The sequence below is a fragment of the Bombina bombina genome, chromosome 12, assembly GCF_027579735.1.
Source record: "Bombina bombina isolate aBomBom1 chromosome 12, aBomBom1.pri, whole genome shotgun sequence".
Classification (NCBI taxonomy): Eukaryota; Metazoa; Chordata; class Amphibia; order Anura; family Bombinatoridae; genus Bombina; species Bombina bombina.
Window position 1 is genome coordinate 82,101,620 of NC_069510.1, and position 26,982 is coordinate 82,128,601.

The 26,982-nt window shown below is 44.0% G+C and overlaps 1 protein-coding gene across 1 annotated transcript; it reads right to left on the bottom strand.

Annotated features, from left to right (window-relative positions):
- LOC128642569 (endonuclease domain-containing 1 protein) lies at window positions 1-26,982 on the bottom strand. The gene is made up of 2 exons (XM_053695334.1): window positions 26,600-26,982; window positions 1-610 (listed from the first exon to the last, which is right to left on the bottom strand). Exons 1-2 carry the CDS (start codon window positions 26,891-26,893, stop codon window positions 44-46), a joined length of 861 nt encoding a protein of 286 aa, XP_053551309.1. The 5' UTR covers window positions 26,894-26,982; the 3' UTR covers window positions 1-43.

Consider the following 26,982-nt stretch of genomic DNA (forward strand, 5'->3'; position numbering starts at 1 on the left):
TTAGATTATCATCCCCATTTTATTGATTCGCCTTTTTTACATTTTATGCACAGTTATTTTGAAATAATGTAATAGTGGAGACTCCTATCAGGGATCTCAGTTGGTTTTGCAGATTAGAAATGCTGAGCCCTGTTGTGACTGAATTAACACTGTTTGAGGCCAAACTTCCCTCTGCTTTGATTGGTCTACTGTTGTTGTCCAGGCAGCAATATGCACTCCAGACGTGGCTGGGGATGTTGATTCTTTGGACTCCATTGACAGAGATCCAGTTATTTCCAGGCACCACTCCTGTAATGACGTGCATCTTGCTACAGCTAGCGGCAATGTTCCTCACTCTCATCTCATTGTTCCTCCAGGCTCCACTATTCAATGCACCATACATTGGGGCCACATTGGTCAAGGTGTAGGTGACTTTTTGCGCTGGTCCATCAGGATGGTCTGCATTTGGGTTCAGGTGTCCTTTGTGATAGTTGCTTCCTGTGTAGTCAGAGTTCACAGCCTGAACATTTCGAATTAAATCACCAGCGACACCAGAGAGGCCCAAGTTGCGAATGGCAGTTTCAGTCGCAGGCTGAAGCATTATTGTACTAGGAAGTCTGGTGTCCACCAGCTGGAAGAGAGAGAAACGGCATGAAATGGACTTTCATTACTTTTATGTTAATCATTCTTATTACCAATAATCATTTTATTACTAAAAGGGCTATCTGAGATCCAAATAAATCTGGGCTATACAATGTTACTGTGCAGTTGTTCAATCTTAGAAGACCAACCAATGCCCTCACATGTATTGCATATTTGATATGTGCTGTGGGTACATTTTTGTTACAGAAGCATTAGTTATTTTGTTGTGAAGAGCTTATTTCCCAGCAGCAATGCCTGAACCAGCAAGCCAGCGCCTAAGAAGGGCTCCAAGAAAACCGTAACAAGTATCGTTTCATAAAGAGTTAACTCTTTTTTTTCAGCTTTTAGAAACTATTGCCTAAATACACATTTTTGCTAGCCTCAGCTCTAAGTTTAGGGATAACCAATCCCATTGTCTAATCACCTCTGGAGCCAGACTGCTAATTGATAAGATGAACTTGTAAACTTGTTATCTTAAGTACTGTAATCCTATTGTGGCCTGTCAAAGGACAGTGCTCTCTATCTAAATGTGTGATGGGGGATTTTGTGCTTCCCCCCCCCTCTCCCCCTGGGAGTGCCCTGTGTGCATGTAACCTTAATAAAAAGCAGGCTGGGCATCCCAGTCCTGAGTTCTTGTTTGACCCTCAATCGCAGCGTTGACTCGTTTTTGTGGGCAGAAGGGTATCCTAGCTGTACTACAGCTAAGGGAGATTATTCTATATTTGCGAGACTCATATAGAATACTATGGAAAGCAGCTTCTCCCCTCTTTAGCAATAGGGATCCAGGCTACTAAGCGGTCCATCTCTCAGCGAGACTAAGGGTAACCGTAACATTTGGCGGCAGCGGCGGGATTTTCCTGGATTTCCTAGGAGAGGTACAGAACGGATGGAGAGCGCTTACGAAAAATTGAAGCGTACAACCCTAAAGGATTTACTTGAAAGCAGAGGGGGGTACGCCAGCAACCGGCCGAGGAGAGAGCTGATCGCAGAATTGAACGAACTGGATCAGAGCTTCACAATGGCGGAAACACCGACCACGATTAGTGATGAAAAAACCAGGATTGTTCGGGAAAGGCTCTCATTATACGGGCCGAACCCCTCCATGGAATTGGTACAGCAGTTGATGGCGGAGGCGGACGAGGATATACGAGAGACTCGAGCCCACGAACTCAACCTAGCGAACGCACACCGCAATGCTGTAGCCCCGCAGGTAATCATCCCTGTCGAAAATGCTGGGAGGCCCAAGATACCCTATACGGCATTTCGACCCTTTCTAGAGAGCGAGACAGGGATTGATGAATATTTGGCGGACTTCGAAAGGCAATGTGCCCTGCACCAGATTCCCAACAGAGAGTGGCCCACGATATTGTCTGGGAAACTATCCGGGCGAGCCCTGGAAGCCTTTCGTACTCTGGGTGCTAAGGAAGTGACACAGTATGAGCTAGTTAAGGAGACACTGTTGCGACGGTACGCTGTAACTCCGGACACGTATCGCCGACAGTTTCGGGGCACGGAAAAGAAGCCTAACGATACCCATATGGAATGGGCGCACCGAATGCGGAGAGCGGCAAATCACTGGCTGAGCGGAAGTAAAGCGGTGACTGGGGAGGAAATTTTACAATTGTTTCTCTTAGAACATTTTTATAATGGCATGGAACAGCAAGGGAAGGAATGGCTGCGAGACAGGCGGCCTTCTACCTTAGAAGAAGCAGCCAAATTGGCCGATGAACATTATGACTCCCGTCTTCACAAACCCATGAACTACCGAGCTCCAGCACGGGTCGAACTCAGAGAGGTTTACCGTGCACCCCCTCGTGCTGAATTCCGAGCCCCGGTGCCCACAGGGCCCGTCCGACACTCAGGACCACCCAATAACAGCTCTGAGCGTCACAGACCGACTTGCCACCGATGCAAGCAACCAGGGCATTTCATGGCTAGCTGCCCCCTTAATACGCACCAGACACCCAGGAATTACAATTACCCCTCTGGGTCCTATCGTCCGGCCCGGGCCCTCTGTGTTAACCAAGAGGCCCCTATGGAGGGATATGTGGGGCCGCTTCACGAGGCAGACCCTGTATATGCTGCCTCAGATAACCGCCAGCACCATCGGCAGAGGGTATGGCTCGAGGGGCGATCTACCGAGGGATTGCGAGACACAGGGGCTACTATCACGCTGGTACAGAGTCATTTGGTGCCAGAGCACAAGCGATCCGGACAGACTGTGGCCGTTAGAGTGGCGGGGGGGGATGTGTACAAAATTCCAACAGCTAAAGTGCATCTTGATTGGGGAGCGGGAAAGGGGGCTGTGAACGTGGGCCTAATGGATAATTTACCTGCCGAAGTACTACTGGGCAACGATTTGGGCCCCATGACTTCTGCCTATGCTCCAGTATGCAACAACGAGGCGGACCCAGTGACTACACGGGCCCAAGCCCGGACAGAGCGAGAGCTCTCACCAGTGCGGGAGACACAGGTAAGACCTACCCCGACCTTGCCTGACAGGTTAGGCCCCATACCCTGGGACACCCCAGATGCTTTCGAGGCAGAGTCTAAGACTGACCCGACCTTACAAAAGTACCGGGAACGAGCAGAGACCGGAGGGGGCGGGGCAGATAACGAAACATTCTTATGGGAAAAAGGGAAACTATACCGCTGGACAGAGAAAAGGGGACAGCGTAGGCGACAGCTGGTAGTGCCCCACAAATACCGTCAAGAAATCCTCAAAATAGGCCACGACATCCCCTTAGCAGGCCACCTAGCCGTAACCCGTACCCTACACCGCATTACTCACACGTTCTTTTGGCCAGGGGTGCACGCTGACGTTAGAACTTACTGTAACACCTGCGATGTGTGTCAACGAGTAGGAAGGCGAGGCGATCACCCTAAAGCCCAGCTAGTAAATATGCCCATTGTAGAGGAACCCTTCAGCCGGGTTGCTATTGACCTAGTGGGACCACTGGCTACCCCTAGTCCCTCCGGTAAGCGCTACATTCTTACCGTAGTGGACTACGCTACCAGGTACCCAGAGGCTGTCGCCCTATCCAACATACAAGCGGATACGGTAGCGAATGCACTAGTACAGGTGTTCTCCCGGGTAGGATTTCCAAAAGAAATCCTATCCGACCGAGGCACCCAATTTACGGCTGAATTAACCCAACAACTCTGGCAGGTTTGCAAAATTAAGTCCCTCCTGAGCTCCCCATACCACCCCCAGACGAACGGGCTGTGTGAGAGGTTCAATGGGACCCTCAAGCAAATGCTCAAGACGTTCACTCAGGAATACCGAGACTGGGAACGCTTCCTGCCGCACCTCCTATTTGCTTATCGGGAGGTGCCCCAGGAAACGACAGGGTTCTCTCCCTTCGAGTTGCTCTACGGAAGAAAGGTACGGGGACCCCTAAACCTGATCCGGGAGCACTGGGAGGGAGAGATGGAGGCTGACGGTGTCCCCATTGTGCCATACGTGCTGGAACTCAGGGACCGAATGGAGCAATTAGCCAAATCCGTGCGGGCTAATCTCCAGTTGGCCCAGAGAAGACAGAAAGTATGGTACGATCGGGGGGCCCGAAAGAGAATCTTCACCATAGGACAAAAGGTGTTAGTACTTAAGCCGGTGAAGACAGACAAATTGCAGGCGTCCTGGCAGGGTCCCTACCAGATCGTAGAGAAAAGGGGAGACACCACTTATGTGATAGCTAGCTGCCATGACAACAATCTTAGAAAGACATTCCATGTAAACATGCTCAAGGAATATTTTGAGCGACCAGAGAACGTGACGGCCGTATGTTGTTCCCCTCAGGAAGACCCAGACAGTTTACCCATTCCAGACCTATTAGAAAAGAGTCTCCCCACAGGTATAGTGGCGCAGGTTCAGATAGGGGACCGACTTAGCCCCACTGAAAGGGAGCAGCTCAACCAACTCCTCCAGTCCAAACACCTCACCTTCTCCCCGAAGCCAGGGTACACTACTTTAACCACCCACCAGGTAGATACTCCGGGACAAGCTCCCTTGCGCCAGGCTCCGTACCGAATCCCCGAAGCAGTTAGGACAGGAATGAAGAAGGAGATCGATGAGATGCTCCAGCTCAGGGTAATTGAGCCCTCCGATAGTCCATGGGCCTCCCCAGTTGTCTTGGTGCCCAAGAAAGATGGGACCACCCGGTTCTGTGTAGACTATCGGAGGCTCAATGAAAATACCGTGACGGACGCTTACCCTATGCCCAGGGTAGACGAGCTACTCGATCGTATAGCCAGGGGAAATTACCTGACCACTATTGACCTCTGCAAAGGTTACTGGCAGATTCCCCTGGCCCCGGAGGCTATCCCCAAGTCGGCATTCGTCACCCCATTCGGCTTATATCAGTTTAGGGTAATGCCGTTTGGGATGAAGAATGCCCCAGCTACATTCCAGCGCTTGGTGGATAGGCTCCTGGATGGCTTCCAGAGTTTTGCTTGCGCCTACCTGGACGACATAGCGATCCACAGTGAGTCCTGGGAGGACCACTTAGCTCATGTGGGAATGGTTCTGGATCAGATCCGGGCTGCTGGCCTGACTCTGAAGCCAGAAAAATGCCACTTTGGGATGGCCGAGGTACAGTACCTGGGTCACCGGGTGGGGTGTGGAAAGCAGCGACCAGAGCCGGCCAAAATAGAAGCTGTCGCCAATTGGCCCACCCCCATCACTAAGACTCAGGTCCTAGCCTTCCTGGGCACGGCAGGGTACTATAGACGGTTCGTACCAGACTACAGCACACTTGCCAAACCCCTGACTGACTTGACCAAGAAGAACTTACCTCGACAGGTCCTGTGGTCTCCCCACTGTGAAACGGCTTTCCAGGCTCTCAAAAATGCTCTAATTAACGCTCCTGTCTTGGCGGCCCCAGCCCTTAACAAACGTTTTATCGTCCATACAGACGCTTCCATGTTCGGGCTGGGAGCTGTCCTCAGCCAAGTAGGCGAAGATGGAGGGGAGCATCCAGTTGCCTACATCAGCCGGAAGCTCCTGCCCCGCGAAGTCAGCTATGCAGCGGTCGAAAAGGAGTGTTTGGCTTTGGTGTGGGCATTAAAGAAATTGACTCCCTATTTATATGGTCAGGAGTTCACTCTGGTCACCGACCATAACCCGTTGGTGTGGCTGAACCGGGTCTCTGGAGATAACGGCAGGCTATTACGTTGGAGCTTATCGTTGCAACCCTTCAATTTCACCATTACTTACAGACCTGGGAAACAGAATGGCAACGCCGACGGGTTGTCCAGACAAACAGACCTCAGCCCCGCATAACCAGCGGTCTGGACAGCCTTAGTCTGCCCCGAAAAGGGGTCAGACCGTGTCTGCCAGAGTGTTCCACAGAAAGGGAGCACTGTTACAGAAGCATTAGTTATTTTGTTGTGAAGAGCTTATTTCCCAGCAGCAATGCCTGAACCAGCAAGCCAGCGCCTAAGAAGGGCTCCAAGAAAACCGTAACAAGTATCGTTTCATAAAGAGTTAACTCTTTTTTTTCAGCTTTTAGAAACTATTGCCTAAATACACATTTTTGCTAGCCTCAGCTCTAAGTTTAGGGATAACCAATCCCATTGTCTAATCACCTCTGGAGCCAGACTGCTAATTGATAAGATGAACTTGTAAACTTGTTATCTTAAGTACTGTAATCCTATTGTGGCCTGTCAAAGGACAGTGCTCTCTATCTAAATGTGTGATGGGGGATTTTGTGCTTCCCCCCCCCTCTCCCCCTGGGAGTGCCCTGTGTGCATGTAACCTTAATAAAAAGCAGGCTGGGCATCCCAGTCCTGAGTTCTTGTTTGACCCTCAATCGCAGCGTTGACTCGTTTTTGTGGGCAGAAGGGTATCCTAGCTGTACTACAGCTAAGGGAGATTATTCTATATTTGCGAGACTCATATAGAATACTATGGAAAGCAGCTTCTCCCCTCTTTAGCAATAGGGATCCAGGCTACTAAGCGGTCAATCTCTCAGCGAGACTAAGGGTAACCGTAACAATTTTGTTTGCATGTGTATTTGTAAAAATATATATGTTGTGCACCAACACTAAGTGTCCTGTATTTTTAGTATGTCAATAATTTTTGTCCTAATTGTAGGATTTTGCTTTTTTTCAATTTACGGTGCCCATTTGTCATGGGTATATTTATTGTGTGTTTTATACTCAAGAAGGTGTGCATACCTCCCAATTGTCCCTATTTAAGAGGGACAGTCCCTAATTCTGAGGCAATTATATGCTGCTATTTCATACCTCCCAACATTTCAAAATTCAAAAGAGGGACACCCCCCCCCCCCCCCCCCCACCGTGGCAAAAAATTGAAATGTGGTGGGCGGGGCTTAAAAAAATCATAAGACCAAAGTAATATAAATAAAATTCTAAATAAAGTCATATATTTTAATACACAGGCAGCAAATCAAACACAAGCTCAAACCACTGGTATGGCTATGTGAGCTATGTATTTAATAAGCCTTTGCAAAGACATTGCTAAATATTTTTATCTTAATTGGACATTTAATAATAAATTCTTTAAAACTGCTCTCTGCATTCCCCATTAATATTCTAGATTCTGGCCTTTAAAGTCAGCAAAAATGCACAGTAGCACACTACATAGCATACACTTACACATGCAGATACACACACACTACATAGCATACACTTATACATGCAGATACACACACACTACATAGCATACACTTACACATGCAGATACACACACACAGTACATAGCATACACTTACACATGCAGATACACACACACAGTACATAGCATACACTTACACATGCAGATACACACACACAGTACATAGCATACACTTACACATGCAGATACACACACACACTACATAGCATACACTTACACATGCAGATACACACACTACATAGCATACACTTACACATGCAGATACCCACACACTACATAGCATACACTTACACATGCAGATACCCACACACTACATAGCATACACTTATATATGCAGATACACACACACTACATAGCATACACTTATATATGCAGATACACACACACACTACATAGCATACACTTATATATGCAGATACACACACACTACATAGCATACACTTACACATGCAGATACACACACACTACATAGCATACACTTACACATGCAGATACACACACACTACATAGCATACCCTTATACATGCAGATACACACACACACTACATAGTATACACTTATACATGCAGATACACACACACTACATAGCATACACATGCAGATACACACACTACATAGCATACACATGCAAATACACACACTACATAGCATTCACTTATACATGCAGATACACACACACTACATAGCATACCCTTATACATGCAGATACATACACGCACTACATAGCATACACTTACACATGCAGATACACACACACACTACATAGCATACACTTACACATGCAGATACACACACACTACATAGCATACACTTATATATGCAGATACACACACACTACATAACATACACTTATATATGCAGATACACACACACTACATAGCATACACTTACACATGCAGATACACACACTACATAGCATACACATGCAAATACACACACACTACATAGCATACACTTATACATGCAGATACACACACACTACATAGCATACCCTTATACATGCTGATACACACACACACTACATAGTATACACTTATACATGCAGATACACACACACTACATAGCATACACATGCAGATACACACACTACATAGCATACACATGCAAATACACACACACTACATAGCATACACTTATACATGCAGATACACACACACTACATAGCATACACTTATACATGCAGATGCACACACACTACATAGCATACACTTACACATGAAGATACACACACACTACATGGCATACACTTATACATGCAGCATACACTTATACATGCAGATACACAGACACTATATAGTATACACTTATACATGCAGACACACACACACTACATAGCATACATTTATACATGCAGATACACATACACACACTACATAGCTTACATTTATACATGCAGACACACACACACTACATAGCATAAACTTTTACATACAGATACACACACACAGAGTTATGGATACAGATAGACACACACACTACATCATGTATGGGTATCTGTAATTCATTGTATGTGGTCCTGGGGTTGGCAAGCACATTAGCTGGCAGTCTGCGGCTGCCACTGTTCGTTACCCTGGTATTAGCACTGCTCATTGTATAAAACTGAAGGCATGCTAGTATTATCACCAGGGGTTAGACATCATCACTACCAGAGGTAGGTTAGAGAGGTTACCATTAATAGTGGTCAGAGTGTATACAGCCTTCTTACTCCTGCTTAACCCACACACCATTCCTTTTCCACAGGGAATCTAACAGGTATCTAACCCTGTCAGAGCAAAGTCAGCTGATTCTGAGTATGGGCCCAAAAAAAAAAAAAAATATATATATATATATATATTTTTTAAATGCCTGGGGCAAATCGGGACAGATGGCTAGCAACCCGGGACAGGGGGACAGATCCCTAAAATCGGGACTGTCCCGCGAAAATCGGGACATTTGGGAGGTATGCTATTTGCAGAATTTCCCTTAGCCCTGCCCATACACTGTCCATAAATGCCCACAAATTGTTGCTGCCTCACCAACAAAATAGTTACTTCCCACCCTGAACCCCCTGAGTCCCTATTTCCTAGCCTTAAATGTTAGGAGGTATATATAGGTGTTTCCTTATCAACCAATGCAATTATTGAATTATGCAACATATACTGCTACTTTCAAAAGTATCTACTTAACTGAACATGAAACTCAAAATTGAATGAGCCTTTTTTTTTAAATTATAAGTATATAAAAATGGTTATTTACTCGCATTATTTATTTTGCCTAGTTTTCTTAATTGAACCCTTGAGGATTCTAAAACCTGACACTGCAAATTTCTATATAGTGGGTTATATTACGAGTGGAGCACTATTTATTACTCCCACTCATGCCCTAACTATGCTTTTCTTTCTAGGTGGTAAGCAGGGATAGGCAAGGTGCCCGTACACGGGCACTGGTGTCCATGACTGGCCCTTACAGTGTCCACCGCCCATTTTGCTGCAGGGAGGGAGGAGTAGGACAGATGAATGCTGGTCCTGACTCTTTCTTGACACATGCGGCGCCGCGTTTCACAGGGTTGTGGCCACTCCCACGTGATGCCTCTTAGTACCGGGAAAATTACTCTAAGTGAGACTGAGAGAGAGGGAAGATTCAAGAAGCAAGCTGCCACTGATTCACAACCTTAGTATATCTTTTCTTTCTGATTAAATAATAGAAAAGAGAGAATATGTAGTGTGAATAAAGTTAGTGGCTTGTCAAGAGACTGCTAGCGATATTGGGTGAGTTATGGAATAAATAAAGCCTGGGTGAAATACTGGATGTGTATCTGCATCTGTATAATAACACCCAGCTTTATACAAAGACACAGAAGTGATACTGGCACATGTGTATAGCCAGAGGAGGGCTGGTTATAGGATCAGTGGTATCTGCATCAGTATAATAACACCCAGCGCTATGTAATGATGTTTCTTTTACAAAGATATGACGAGTCCACGGATTTCATCCTTTCTTGTGGGATATTAACCTCCTGCTAACAGGAAGTGGCAAAGAGCACCACAGCAGAGCTGTATATATAGCCCCTCCCTTCCCCTCCACCCTCAGTCATTCTCTTTGCCTGTGTTATACTAGGAAGACATGGTAAAGTGAGGTGTTAGTTTTAGTTTCTTCAATCAAGAAGTTTTTTTATTTTAAATGGTACCGGTGAGTACTATTTTCCTCAGGGGGTTATAGAAGAAGATTTCTGCCCTGAGGTTGATGATCTTAGCAGTTGTAACTAAGATCCATGCTGGTTCCCACAAGACTTCTGAAGGTAACCATGAGACATCTTCAGTGTGGAGACCAGTTTCATGCTACAAGCAGCATTAAGGTATGTGCAGCCTTTTATTTTCTGAAGAGACTTGATATATCAGAACTGGCTGGCATTTATTTCCCTATATGGGAATGGGGTAAGCAGTGGTCCTGTTTCACAGAAGGGTATTACTAGAGTCCCCTGTTATTATTATATTTTTTTATTATTGACATAAGGGCATGATATGACACCGCATAGGAACGTTTTATAGATAAACTGTTAAAAACGTTTTATTTTTTATTTATTTGTCCAGTATGATTTGCTGGGATGTGTTTGGGGTATGTTTTGTGTTCCACTTAGCTTGTTAAACCGCTTCCCATGCGGTTGTGTTTGGGCCTACTCCAACTTTGGCCATAAGGGGCGGGGCTTGTCTTCGCACGATCAGATACACACTTCCTTCTGACAGAGGAGCAGCAAGCAGTAACTCCGGTTGCTCCTGGACAGTAGTCTCTGGCTTGGAGTGTTGGCTATTGATTTCGAAGTACCCTGGGGGCAGGTAGGCGCCACAGCAGTTCTGTGGCGAGTTGCACAGGGTGCTTTTTTGTAAACTGTTATATTTTTCATTAGAGCCTTATTTTTTCACCTTTCTCATAGGGTGCAATAATTTTTGGATATACTAATTAGTTTTAGTGAATTTAGTGATTGCAAATTAACGTTATTTAAGCAGTTTTGGAAAAATTGTTCACTTTTTCTTTCTTAAAGGCACAGTACACGTTTTTCAAAGTTTTATTTAAAGCAATAAATAAAGTGTTTAAACGACTTTTGTAGCTATTATTAGTCTGTTCAACATGTCTGACATTGAGGATTCTCATTGTTATATGTGTTTAGAAGCTATTGTGGAACCCCCTCTTACATTGTGTACCTCTTGTACTGAAAGGGCCTTACATGGTAAAGACCATATTTTAGGTCAAGATAGTGTGCCTAAGGATGATTCTGAATCTGAAAAGAATCAGGTTATGCCATCCAATTCTCCCCAAGTGTCACAACCTTTAACGCCCACACAAGCGACGCCCAGTACCTCTAGTGCGTCTAATTCTTTTACTCTGCAGGAGATGGCTTCAGTTATGTCAACTACCCTTACAGAGGTATTATCTAAATTACCAGTGTTGCAGGGTAAACGCAGTAGGTCAGGTATTAATGTAAATAGTGAATCCTCTGATCCTTTATTAGCTATTTCCGATGTACCCTCACAGTTTTCTGAGTTGGGGGTCAGGGAATGGCTGTCTGAGGGAGAAATTTCAGACTCAGGGAATGTGTTACCTCAGACAGATTCGGACGTTATGTCCTTTAAATTTAAGCTTGAACACCTCCGTCTGTTACTTCGGGAGGTCTTAGCGACTCTGGGTGATTGTGATCCTATTATGATGCCACCAGAGAAATTGTGTAAAATGGACAAATATCTAGAAGTGCCTACTTATACTGATGTTTTTCCGGTTCCTAAAAGAATTTAGGAAATTATTAAGAAGGAATGGGATAGACCAGGTATACCATTTTCTCCCCCTCCTACTTTTAAGAAAATGTTTCCCATATCGGACACCATTCGGGACTTGTGGCAAATGGTCCCTAAGGTGGAGCGAGCTATATGTACTCTGGCTAAGCGTACAACTATACCCATTGAGGACAGTTGTGCTTTCAAAGACCCAATGGATAAAAAAATTAGAGGGTCTCCTAAAGAAATTGTTTATTAATCAAGGTTTTCTTTTACAACCTACTGCTTGCATTGTTCCAGTAACTACTACAGCAGCTTTTTGGTTTGAAGCTCTGGAAGAGTCCCTGAAGGTTGAGACTCCGTTAGATGACATTTTGGATAGTATTAAGGCTCTCAAGTTAGCTAATTCTTTTATTACTGATGCGCTTTTCAAATTGCTAAATTAGCGGCGAAAAATGCAGGATTTGCTATTTTAGCACCTTGAGCGTTGTGGCTCAAACCTTGGTCTGCTGATGTGTCATCTAAACATAAGCTTTTAGCTATTCCATTTAAAGGTAAGACCCTTTTCGGGCCAGAATTGAAGGAAATAATTTCTGACATTACAGGAGGTAAAGGCCATGCTCTACCTCAGGATAAGTCTGTTAAGATGAGGGGTAAACAGAATAATTTTCGTTCCTTTAGGAATTTTAAGGGAGGACCTTCTACTTCCTCTTCCTCCTCAAAACAGAAAGGGAATTTTACCCAATCTAAGTCAGTCTGGAGACCCAACCAAAATTGGAATAAAGGTAAGCAATCTAAGAAGCCCGCTGCTGCTACTATGACAGCATGAAGGGGTGGCCCCCGATCCGGGAACGGATCTAGTAGGGGGCAGACTTTTTTTCTTTGCCCAGGCTTGGGTAAGAGATGTTCAGGACCCCTGGGCACTAGAAATAGTGACCCACGGTTATCAGTTGGATTTCAAGGATTTTCTCCCAAGAGGGAGGTTTCATCTTTCACGATTATCTGCAGACCAGATAAAGAGAGGCGTTCTTGCGCTGTGTAAAAGACCTTGTTACCATGGGAGTAATTTGTCCAGTTCCAAAATCAGAACAAGGACAGGGGTTTTACGCAAATCTATTTGTGGTTCCCAAAAAAGAGGGAACTTTCAGACCCATCTTAGACCTCAAGTGTCTAAACAAATTTCTCAGAGTCCCATCGTTCAAGATGAAGACTATACGAACAATTTTACCAATGATCCAGGAGGGTCAATATATGACTACCGTGGACCTGAAGGATGCTTACCTTCATATTCCTATCCACAAGGATCATCATCAGTTTCTAAGGTTTGCCTTTCTGGACAAACATTATCAGTTTGTGGCTCTTCCCTTTGGGTTGGCCACAGCACCCAGAATCTTCACGAAGGTTCTAGGGTCTCTTTTGGCGGTTCTCAGACCGCGAGGCATAGCAGTGGCGCCTTATCTGGACAATATTCTAATTCAGGTGTCAACATATCAGCTGACAAAAGCTCACACGGACATAGTATTGTCTTTTCTGAGAACTCACGGTTGGAAGGTGAACATAGAGAAGGGTTCCTTTCTTGGGAACTCTGATAGCCATGAAAATATTTCTGACAGAGGTCAGAAAATCAAAGATTCTAAATACTTGCCGAGTACTTCAGTCCTTTCCTCGGCCATCAGTGGCTCAGTGTATGGAGGTAATTGGATTAATGGTAGCGGCAATGGACATCGTTCCGCTTGCTCGCTTTCATCTCAGACCACTGCAACTGTGCATGCTCGGACAGTGGAATGGGGATTATGCGGATTTATCTCCTCAGATAAATCTGGATCAAAAGACCAGAAACTCTTCTTTGGTGGTTGTCGTCGGATCATCTGTCCCAAAGGACTTGTTTCCGCAGACCCTCGTGGGTGATAGTGACAACCGATGCCAGCCTTCTGGGCTGGGGTGCAGTTTGGAACTCCATGAAGGCTCAGGGTGTTTGGACTCAAGTGGAGTCTCTACTTCCAATCAATATTCTGGAACTGAGAGCAATATTCAATGCGCTTCAGGCATGGCCTCAGTTGGCTTCGGCCAAATTCATCAGATTCCAGTCGGACAACATCACGACTGTGGCATATATCAATCATCAGGGGGGAACAAGGAGTTCCTTAGCGATGATAGAGGTATCCAAGATAATCCGTTGGGCAGAGGCCAACTCTTGTCATCTATCATCAATCTACATCCCAGGATTAGAGAACTGGGAAGCGGATTTTCTAAGTCAACAGACTTTTCATCCGGGGGAGTGGGAACTTCACCCGGAGTTATTTGCCTCATTGATTCTCAGATGGGGCAGATTGGAATTGGATCTGATGGCATCTCGACAGAATGCCAAGCTTCCAAGATACGGATCCCAGTCAAGGGATCCCCAGGCCGAACTGATAGATGCCTTGGCAGTGCCTTGGTTGTTCAGCCTAGCTTATGTGTTTCCACCGTTTCCTCTCCTCCCACGCGTGATTGCTCAAATCAAACAGGAGAGAGCTTCAGTGATCCTGATAGCGCCTACATGGCCACGCAGGACTTGGTATGCGGATCTAGTGGACATGTCCTCTCTGCCACCATGGAAACTTCCATTGAGACAGGACCTTCTCATTCAAGGTCCTTTCCAACATCCAAATCTAATTTCTCTGCAGCTGACTGTGTGGAGATTGAACGCTTGATTTTATTGAAGCGAGGATTCTCTGATTCGGTCATCAATACTTTGATACAGGCTAGAAAGCCTGTCACTAGAAAAATCTATCATAAGATATGGCGTAAATATCTTTATTGGTGTGAATCCAAGGGTTACTCATGGAGTAAAGTTAGGATTCCTAGGATTCTGTCTTTTTGCCAAGAAGGATTGGAGAAAGGATTATCAGCAAGTTCCTTAAAGGGACAAATTTCAGCTTTGTCAATTCTGTTTCCCAAACGTTTGGCAAATGTACCAGATGTCCAGTCTTTTTGTCAGGCTCTATCTAGAATTAAGCCTGTATTTAGACCCATTACTCCTCCCTGGAGTTTGAATTTAGTTCTTAGAGTTCTTCAAGGGGTTCCGTTTGATCCCATGCATTCCATAGATATCAAATTGTTATCTTGGAAAGTTTTGTTTTTAGTTGCTATTTCTTCTGCTCGAAGAGTTTCTGAGCTTTCAGCACTACAGTGTGATTCTCCTTATCTCATTTTGTATTCTGATACGGTGGTGTTATGTACCAAACCTGGATTCCTTCCTAAGGTTGTTTCAAATAAGAATATTAATCAGGAAATTGTTGTTCCTTCTTTGTGTCCTAACCCTTCTTCTAAGAAGGAGTGTATGTTGCATAATTTGGATGTGGTCCGTGCCTTAAAGTTTTACTTACAGGCAACTAAGGATTTCCGTCAATCAGCTTCATTATTCATTGTTTATTCTGGAAAGCGTAGGGGTCAGAGAGCTACGGCTACCTCTTTTTCTTCTTGGCTGAGAAGTATCATCCGCCTGGCATATGAGACTGCTGGACAGCAGCCTCCTGAAAGAATTACGGCTCATTCTACTAGGGCTGTGGCTTCCACATGGGCCTTTAAAAACGATGCATCTGTTGAACAGATTTGTAAGGCTGCGACTTGGTCGTCCCTTCATTCTTTTTCCAAATTTTACAAATGGTTTCCCACAAGTAAGGATGAAATCCGTGGACTCATCATATCTTTGTAAAAGAAAAGTAAATTTATGCTTACCTGATAAATTAATTTATTTTACGATATGACGAGTCCACGGCCCACCCTGTTCTTTTTAAGACAATTTTTCTTTGTATTTTTTGTAAACTTCAGTCACCTCTGCACCTTTTAGCCTTTCCTTTTCTCTTCCTATACCTTCGGCCGAATGACTGAGGGTGGAGGGGAAGGGAGGGGCTATATATACAGCTCTGCTGTGGTGCTCTTTGCCACTTCCTGTTAGCAGGAGGTTAATATCCCACAAGTAAGGATGAAATCCGTGGACTCGTCATATCGTAAAAGAAATTAATTTATCAGGTAAGCATAAATTTACTTTTTTATTTTGAAATGTACCTATGTGTCCCTCACTAAAGTCTTTACTTTAGAAAATTTCCGCCACAGCCTTGGTTCGTGCCTATCCCTGATGGTAAGAGTCCACAAAATCCTTACTCGTGGGAATTCACTTCCTTGCTATCAGGAGGAGTCAAAGACACCCCACAACAAAGCTTTAAGTATACCTCCTACTCCCCTCTCTCTCTCTCCCGGAAGTTCTTTGCCTCATCAAGGAGTAGGCAAGGATAGAAGTGTTAAGAATTTATTGAAGAATAATAGAGATATTAATCCCAAAATTTCCCTCAATGGATAGTTCCTGGAAGAGATGGATTTAGGAGAGTACTGGCTGTGCAATGTAAATCTCTTCTCTGGAGTTGTGGTCTACTCAATGAAGCGTAGCACAGGAGGGTTACACAAGTTCCCATCAGTACAGTTTTGCATTCGCACTTCCCCATCATCTGGTCGATTAAATTTCGGGCGGACATGATTCGCTGTCGCTAAATGCCGACAGCATACGCTGTCAGCATTTAACATCGCACAAGCATTTCTTGTAAAATGCTTGTGCAATGTTGCCTCCAGCTGCTAGCAGGGGGTGTCAATCATCCCGATCGGATCGGAATGATTGCAGTCCGTGGCGGACAAGTTAAGGAGCAGATACTAAAATACACTTAGTTGAAAGATACAACTGTGTTATGGTATTTCCCGGATATCGAGGGTTAATACCAGATGAAAGATGCCCTTAATACGGGAATAGCAACACACAAACCCAGTTAATACACTGAACGGGGAAAATACACAAAATCCTTCTCTCCTGGAACAGGCAAAAGAATAATTCAAAGTAGCAATTCCCCCCAAACATGAGACCAAGCTCCGTCTTGAGGGTAAAACAGAAATCTCATTTATTGAGGGCTACATGCCCGGTATTTAAGCTGGTCTCCCACCGGGACAAGTATAGTACATTCGCCAATCACAGTGGCTTAGGCATAAACGCTCCCCTTGGTACCAGTAAACCCCTCCTCTCTATCCTTTGAGATAATTGGGAAGAAATCCCATTATCTCCATGGCTAGAGGAAAAATGCCCTTTTACAGGATACAACAAAGATACATTACATAAACAATTAAACAATCAAACACAAGAAAACAATGGATTCCTTCCTGGCACCTAGCAGTCTGGACTCTGGAGGTGATTAAACAAGGTGAAAGCGTATCACCTAAACCTAATTACAGTAAACAATAGCTGATGCCAGGAAACCTGTATCAGAAAATACAGTTTCTCCAAAAACTGAACAAGGAGAGAGTTAACCCCTTTAGTACTGTTGGATTCACACCCGGTACCTATCATGGGCACAGGGTGACTTAAACATAATGTCAGAATCCATAATCCGCAGGGAGGTTGGCAGTTTCAGCGGTGCTAGGGAGATAAAAAAAAAACACAAACGAACGGGGAAGCACGGACAGGAAATCACACAAATCCACACAAATCAACCAGGAGAGCCACACAGTTCCAGGACAGAGGGGTCTGTCACAAACTGAAAGTAAATTTACACACAAACTAAGTCATTCTTGTGCAGGCAATATAAAAATAATCATTTAATATATAACCTTTAATAGGTTATTATCAATAAAAATAATGAAATGCAATCCTTTCAGATTTGCATTGTAGTCCAAGTCAAACAGCGTTTTAAAAAAAAATAAAATAAAAATACTGCCATTTTTTTCCAATTTATTTTTGGCGCCATTTTTTTTCATCTAAAAAGCCCGGGAACTCAGGACTCGGACTAGAGTGTGGTGACTGGGGGTGAGGAGTCACATGACGGTGTGGGCGGCGTATGAGAAGCAGTAGAAGCATCAAGCATGAAAGCACAGCAGCCATGAGCAGTAGCAGCAGGGGCCAGGTGGACGGTGGTGATGCATGTGACGGTCCCACAGAGGGCCCAACTTTAGACAGGTCAGGTTGTGCTTTTTTTTGTTAAGTTTTTTTTTTTAAATGTAACTAATTTTATTTTGGGGGGGGTGCCGGGGGGGGGGCATTTTATTGCTGGTGCATCATTTTTTTGCAGGGATGCTGAGGTCATCATTTTGAAAAGCAGGGGGCATCATTTTATTGCAGGGGGGCTGGGGGCATCATTTTAGTGCAGGGGCCTGGCTGGGGACATCATTTTATTGCAGGGGCCAGGGGGGCTTCATTTTATTGCTGAGGGCATCATTTATTGCAGGGGGGCTCAGGGCATCATTATTATTGCAGGAGGGTTGGGGGCTTCATTTTATTGCTGGGGGCATCATTTTATTGCAGGGATGCTGGGGGCATCATTTTATTGCAGGGGGCTGGCCTGGGGGGTTCATTTTATTGCTGGGGCATCATTTATTGCAGGGGGCACAAGGCATCATTTTATTGCAGGGGGGCATCCTTTTATTGCAGGGGGCTGGGCGCATCATTTTAGTGCAAGGTTGCTGGGGGCATCATTTTATTGCAGCGGGGCTGAGGGCATCATTTTATTGCAGCAGGGCTGGGGGCATCATTTTATTGCAGGGGGCTGGGGCCTGGGGGCATCATTTTAGTGCAGAGGCCTGGGGACATCATTTTATTGCAGGGGGGCTGCCCTGGGGCTTCATTTTATTGCTAGGGGCATCATTTATTGCAGAGGGGCTCAGGGAATCATTTTATTGCTGGGAGCATCATTTTATTGCAGGGGTGCTGGGGGCATCATTTTATTGCAGGGGTCCTGGGGCCTGGAGGCATCATTTTATTGTAGGGGGGCTGGCCTGGGGGCTTCATTTTATTGCTGGGGGCATTCTTTTATTGCAGGGGGGCTGGCCTGGGGGCTTCATTTTATTGCTGGGGGCATAATTTCTTGCAGGGGGCCTCAGGGCATCATTTTATTGCAGGGGGCTGGGGCATCATTTTATTGCTGGGAGCATTATTTAATTGCAGGTGGGCTGGGAGCATCATTTTATTGCAGGGGGGTTGGGGGCATCATTTTATTGCAGGGGGGCTGGGGGCATCATTTTATTGCAGCAACTCTGGGGGCATCATTTTATTACAGGGGCTGGGGTCTGGGGGCATCATTTACCCCATTACCCCATTATCCATTACCCTGTGTGTGGGGGGCTATTAACTAAATGTGTGACAGATTCTTAACACATTTACAGAGGGTTTCTTCTGCTTCTGTGTGGGCTGTGTGTGTGTGGGCTGTGTGTGTGTGGGCTGTGTGTGTGTGTGCGTGGGCTGGCCATGTGTGTGTGGGGGGGCTGTGTGTGTGGGGGGGCTGTGTGTGTATGTGGGTGGGCTGTGTATGTGTGTGTGTGTGTGGACTGTGTGTGTGGGCTGTGTGTGTGTGTGGGGGGCTGTCTGTGGGGCTGTGTGGGGGGGGCTGTGTGTGTTTGTGTGGGCTTTGTGTGTTTGTGTGAGCTGTGTGTTTTGTTGGGGCTGTGTGTGTGGGCTGTGTGTGTGTGGGCTGCGTGTGTGTGGGCTGTGTGTGTGGGCTATGTGTGTGTGTGTGGGCTGTGTGTGTGGGCTGTGTGTGTGTGTGGGGGGGCTGTCTGTGTGTGGGGGGGCTGTGTGTGTGGGCTGTCTGTGTGTGTCGGGGGAGCTGTCTGCGTGTGTGTGTGGGCTGTGTGTGTGGACTATGTGTGTGTGGGGGCTGTGTGTGGGTTGTGTGTGTGTGGGGGCTGTGTGTGTGTGGGCTGTCTGTGTGGGCTGTCTGTGTGTGTGTGTGGGGGGCTGTCTGCGTGTGTGTGTGTGGGGACTGTCTGCATAATTCCTTATTCTATACATAAACAGTTGTTCCAATAGTACAAATGGTATATTGCAATATTTACAATGTTATAGTGCTCCACATTAGTGGATTTATGTTTTTGTTTATATAATATTTTGTGCATTACCTTGAAAAAAAAATTAAAAGCAGTGGTGGCGGAGTTTGGGTGAGGTTGGAGGAAGAGATTCAGTGGGGTTGGAGGCAGAGATTGGGCAGGGTTGGAGGTGGGGATGGGGCGGGGTTGGTGCAGAGATGGGGCGGGAGAAAGGGAGCCCCATTTTTCATCCTGCCTTGGGCCCCGCAATGGCTAGGGCCGGCCCTGGCTGTGGGTTGCCTAAGCAGCTCAGAACGGCGATCGCTTCATGAAAGAAAGTCCCCTTTAATTTGTTTCAATAATCAATCCTAGCGTTTCACAAACGCTAGGGTTGACTTTTACTTTAGGAAGGTTAAAAACACATTGAGGTAGCCTTTAAAATTAAAGTAGTGATAGCTTCTCTGTTCAATATTCATATATTTATAGGTTCCAATCATTAAATCATTGTGGAGATATTGTCAAAGGTTTTTATCAAGGTTCTATAAATACTCATATCAGCAGGTATCAAGCATAGAAACAACCTTGATCTAAGGCTAAGCTTCTTCAATCCGGGATCTCAATTACATTTAGCACTGTCTAATATTGCAAAGAGACCATAGCGAACAGGCTGGTTATAATTGTAATAATTATTCCCAACCAAATACCTTGAAACATGCATTATCATTTTAAATCAATTTTAAATGTTTTAATGTGTTTTTAATAGAAATAATTGAAATTCATATTCTTTCTTTCTTTCTTTCTTTCTTTCTTTCTTTCTTTCTTTCTTTCTTTCTCTCTCTCTCTCTCTCTCTCTCTCTCTCTCTCTCTCTCTCTCTCTCTCTCTCTCTCTCTCTCTCTCTCTCTCCCCTTCTCTCTCCTTCTCTCTCCTTCTCTCTCCTTCTCTCTCTCTCTCCTTCTCTCCCCTTCTCTCTCTTTCTCTCTCTCTCTCTCTCTCTCTCTCTCACTCTCTCTCCTTCTCTCTCCCTCTCTCTCTTTCTCTCCTTCTCTCTCTCTAGTTTTATTTGTAAAAAGAGCAATATCTGCGAAGCGCAATAAAACGAGGTATGCCTGTATTAAGAGATAAAAACAATATTTTCTTTTATGTGAAAAACATAAGAATCGCCATTTACGCTTCAATCCTTACCCCGATCTCAGAGCTGTGGTTAACTGTTTTATGAAACTAAAAAGTTGCACAAAACACTTCAAAAATACATGACAACAAACAGTTGTACTCATATTATTATATATATAATATTTTTTTTAAATGTTGATATGTGTACATATTCATGTATTTATATCTGCATATATGTATTTATAGTCATATAAACACATATACAAACATTAATATATATGTACACACATATAGATATATATATCCGCATTAGAGCCCTTTGCAGTTAAGTAGATGAATACATGATAAAACATATTTATAAATGCAATATTCATATATAATAAACATTCATATATAATAAAGATTTTAACTATGTATTTACTGTAACATTTGCAAATGCGAATATGCTATGTTGTTTGCGCGATGGGTGTTTTTTTCTCAACAATTTTTTTCTCTCCATTGACTTCTATGGGGAATGCGAAAATTCAATCGTGTTGTTTTTTTTTCTACTATTTTTTCTCTATTGATTTCTATGGGGGAATAAATGCACGCGCAAGCGATAATTTAAGTTAGGATTTTTGCCCTAGTCTGGTAACCACTTGCGTAAAATATGTTTTTTTTAACTTGTAATACAAGTGCAACCCGACTAGCGCAAAAAGCGTAACTCTAGCAAAGTTTTCGCTATTGTGAAAACACATTTTACCGCACCACTTGTAATCTAGCCCATAATGTTTAAATATTTGCATAAAAATTAAAATGTAATGAATGTTGCTTGTTTTGTTTATTTCTAATTGAATACATTATAATTCATATTATAGGTCTACATAACTGCATGCCAGTTATGTAAAAATATAATTTAATGATACGGATTACTATAACATAAATATATATTAACATATATATCTATGTTATCACTAATAAACACAACAAGCTTACATAAACACATTTTAATTGATATGCAATACTTAAACCATGCAGTACATAACTGTTTAAACATTTAAAATCAATGCAATTCCTGACTACGTTATATCTACAATCTGAAATAAAATGCAAGGTCATGTATAATTCATAGTAGTTTAAGTATTGGATATATACATTAAAATATAGATATTCTTTCTTGATGCATTCATTTATGTAAATATTATTATTATTATTATTATTATTATCGGTTATTTGTAGAGCGCCAACAGATTCCGCAGCGTTATAAACAAATGCGGAGTACAACAAAACAATTATATGGATCAAATGGGTAGAGGGCCCTGCCAAGAGTTGCACTGTTGTAGTCAGCTCTTAAGAAGGTGATCTACAAACAACTGGACTCTTAGGCTTACATGCTAAGGGGGTTCAGGGGATAGCAATGGAGGAGAGGAACTGGTATAAAGAAAAGTTAGCGTAGGTTGTATGCATCCCTGAACAGTAGAGTCTTTAGGGAGCGCTTGAAGCTTTCAAAACTAGGGGAGAGTCTTGTGGAGCGAGGCAGAGAGTTCCACAAGATGGGAGCCAGTCTGGAGAAGTCCTGTAAACGGGAGTGTGATGAGGTAACAAGAGAGGAGGAGAGTAGGAGGTCATGAGCAGAGCGAAGGGGACGGGAGGGAGAGTATCTGGAGACAAGGTCTGAGATATAGGGGGGAACAGTGCAGTTGAGGGCTTTGTCAGAGTGAGAATTTTGTGTTTGATCCTAGAGGCAAGAGGAAGCCAGTGAAGGGATTGGCAGAGAGGTGCAGCAGATGAAGAGAGATGTGTAAGGAAGATGAGCCTGGCAGAGGCATTCATTATGGATTATAAAGGAGCTAGGCGGAAGGTGGGGAGACCAGAGAGGACAGAGTTGCAGTAATCAAGGCGGGAAAGGATGAGAGAGTGGATTAAAATCTTAGTTGTGTCTTGTGTAAGAAGTGTCTAATTTTAGAGATGTTTTTAAGGTGGAAGCGACAGGCTTTAGCCAAGGACTGAATGGGAGGAGTGAAGGAAAGATCTGAGTCAAATGTGACCCAGAGACATCGGGCATGTGGGGTAGGGGTAATGATGGAGTTGTTGACAGTTTTAGAGAGATTGGGGGGGGAGATTTTGGAAGAAGGGGGGAAAATAAGGAGCTCAGTTTTGGAGAGATTTAGCTTGAGGTAGTTAGAGGACATCCAGGATGCTGTGAAAAAGACAGTTAGTGACACGGGTTAGGCAAGGAAGGAGATAGGTCTGGTGCAGAGAAGTAGATTTGGGTGTTGTCGGCATACAAATGATATTGGAAACTGTGGGACTTTATAAGGGAACCTAGTGATGACGTGTAGATTGAGAAGAGGAGGGGACCGAGGACAGAGCCTTGCGGTACTCCGACAGAAAGTGGTGACGGGGCAGAGGAGGTCCCAGAGAGGGCTACACTAAAGGTACGGTTTGACAGGTAGGAAGAGAGCCACAAGAGGGCTGTGTCACAGATGCCGAAGGATTAGAGGATTTGGAGCAAAAGAGGGTGGTCAGCAGTGTCAAAGGGTGCGGACAGATCAAGGAGGATAAGCAGAGAGAAGTGGCCTTTTGATTTTGCTGTAAGTAGGTCGTTGGTAACCTTAACAATTGCTGTCTCTGTGGAGTGATGGGGACGAAATCCAGATTGCAGTGGGTCAAGGAGGGAGTTTAATGTAAGGAAATGGTATAGGCGTGCATATACTAGTTTTTCGAGAAGCTTTGAGGCAAGAGGGAAGAGGGAAATAGGTCGGTAGTTGGATGGGGAGGTAGGATCTCCCCATCAGCGATGAGGGAAATATACCGGTGCTGAGGGAGAGGTTGTAAATGTGTGTGAGTAAATAAGGGTAGCAGAGAGGGAGGGGAGTAGCTGTGAGGGGATAGGGTCAAGGGGACAGATAGTGAGGTGAGAGCGCAGTATAAGTGCCGAAACGTCTTCCTCAGTAACAGGGGAGAATGAGCTAAGTTTAAGGTTATGTGGGTTGTGGTTGATTGAGAGCATTTGAGGGGGTGAGAGAATGGATTATGTTGAGAGCTGATCTCGTTTATGATAGAGTCGATTTTGTTAATGAAGTGGCTGGCAAAGTCTTGAGCTGACAGAGCAGTTGTATTAGGAGGTGGGGGAGGGCGGAGAAGAATATTGAAAGTGGAGACTAGACGTTTTGGTTTTGAAGAAATTAGAGATAAGAGTAGAGAAGTAGTGTTGCTTATGGAGATTAAGGGCAGAATAGTAGGAGTTCAAGATGAATTTGTAATGAAGAAAATCAGCTGAATTTCGATATTTTCTCCAGTGCCGCTCAGCAGTACGGGAACATCTGCGTAGGTACCGTGTCCGAGGAGTATGCCAAGGCTGAGGGTGAGTGTGTGATTTCCGAGCTATGGTAAGAGGGGCCAGATTGTCAAGGGCGGATGTAAGGGTGGAATTATAGTGGCAGATAGATTGGTCAGGGCAGGAAAAGGAGGAGAAGGATGTGAGGAGAGGATTGAGGGAATTAGCAAGCTGTTGCTGATCTAGTGACATAATGCTTCTGTGAAGTTTGGTGTGAGGAGTAGAAGGAGGAAGAGTTGTAGGGAGGGATGATATGTTGCAAGTAAAGAGATGGTGGTCAGAAAGAGGAAAGGGGGAGTTTGTGAAGTTTGAGAGAGTGCATCAATAGCTAAAGATCAGGTCAAGGGAGTGACAGTCTGTGTGAGTGGGAGAATCAGTCCATTGTGACAAACCGTAAGAGGAAGTGAGTTGCAGAAGTTGTTTTGCAGATGAGGCAGTGGGATTATCAAGAGGGATGTTAAAGTCGCCAAGAATGAGGACAGGGGTGTCTGAGGAACGGAAATAGGGTAGCCAGGCAGTCAAGTGATCTAGAAATTGAGTTGAGGAGCCAGGGGGTCGGTATATGACTGCAACATGTATAGAGAGAGGAGAGAATAAGCGAATCATGTGGGTTTCGAATGAGGAAAATGTGAGGGAAGAGATGGGTTGTATTTGTTGAAAGGTGCAACGAGAGGAAAGTAAAATACCTACACCACCTCCTTGTCTATTACCAGACCTAGGAGTGTGGCTGAAGTGGAGACCCCCATATGACAAAGCAGCAGTGGATGCTGTGTCTAGCGGAGAGAGCCAGGTTAGGGCCAGAAGGTTGAGGGAGCGAGAGATAAAGAGGTCATGTATAGAAGTGAGCTTGTTACAAACAGAGCGAGAGTTCCAGATTGCACAAGTGAAAGGGGTAGTAGCTTTTGATGCAGGAGTCATGTGAGTAAGGTTGGCTGAGTTTTGTTTTCTGAGTCTATGGGACTGTACACATGGATGTGCACAGCTAGGCAGTTGTTGGGGACCAGGATTAGGGGAGATGTCACCAGCAGTTAGTAAAAGTAAGAGGGAGAGTGACATGAGATGAGATGCAGATTTGCAGTAATGAGACTGCTTTTGAGACAAGGTGCAGGGGGGGAGAGAGAGTGTTTAGGAATAGGTAAAGTTCATGAGTACAAAAGTAAGGTGAGTTTGAGAGATGGGCTAATGAACAGTGCAGGTGGGGAGGGAGAATGAGTAATTGAATAATGTAGAGAGGCAGCACAAAGGAATGTGAATATGTTGAGCATTTTTACAAAAGTGGGAACCAATTAAACACATAAGGCACAGTAATTACAGTAGCAACTGCATAAGGAAACAATGAGGTACATAAAACATAATATTACAGAAGTACTTGCCTTGTGTCTTGCCCCTTGCCCAATCCTTGTTCAATTCTTGTATAATTCTATTGTTAATGCCTCACTGTGAACATATGTTGTTGTAGCAATACACAATAGATATTTATGTTACAAAAGACTGTTGCATTATAATTATAGTATTACAGAACTGCATGCCTGTTTAACTATGTATTTACTGAAAAAAAAATCACATTTGCTAATGTGAATATGCTATGTTGTTTGTGCGATGTTTTTTTCCAACAATTATTTTTTTCTCCATTGACTTCTATGGGGAATGTGAAAATGCGATGGAGTTTTCGCGATCTTGAGTGTTAGTTCCCCCCCCCCCCCCACTTTCTCCATTGAAAGTTAGTTTTTCTTGCGCTATTCAGGTTAACACTAGCACAAAATATCTTTTTTTGAAACTTGTAATAGGAACGCGACCCAACTAGCGCAAAAAAATTAACTCTAGCTGAGTTTTCGCAATTGCAAAAAAAATACTGTTCCACTTGTAATCTAGCCCAAATTTGCATGTATGGTGTCAGTTCATATTGTATGGACAATGCACGTCTGATAATTAGTTTGTAATATACATTATATATTATCATAAATAACTATAAAGTATATAACAGTTGGTACAAGAGCAACATATTAAAAATATTTACCCCTTTAGCTGGTATATAGCAGTTTAACAGTAAATCTGACCAATCAAAAAGGTAGAGGTATTTCTTCTAAAGAGGGACACTACTTGTGTAATTATTAAAGATATGTATAAATATTAAATATATTATTTAGCTCTGTAGTCAGCCAACATAATGACCAACTGAGCTGTGAAATATAGCCTTTGACTATTATAATAATGGCTTTCTACTTTATAGTAGAATTACTCTTTTTGGATAAATGGTGTCATATAAATTGTGTCATTTATTTTCTTACACGATCAGGGTGTTATTGGATTTATAACTGCATATGACATGTTCTCAATATTTCAATTACCTGTGGCTCTAGTCTAAATGTCTGATCCGCTCCAACAACATCCCCTGGACGGGTTGCCAAGATGTATGCAGAATATAAGCCATATCTATTCTGTTTGTGATACAGTGAAGCAAAGAAGGGATTGTTGTAGCCCTCGTACATCTGACAGATGGGTGTCATCTGGCTGGAGATGCTTTCAAACCCTTGTGGAGGAGTGCTGGCATAGAAGAAGCCACGGCAGTCATTGAAGCCTACGCTAACCTTCGCCAAGGCTGCGTTTGCCAGACTTATCAGCAAAAGGATGAAAGATATCATAGTGGACAACGATGTCTGTTTCCTGATGACTACAAGCCTGGTATGCAAGACCACAGTGTTCTCCACACCACCTTGTAATGATGAGGTAT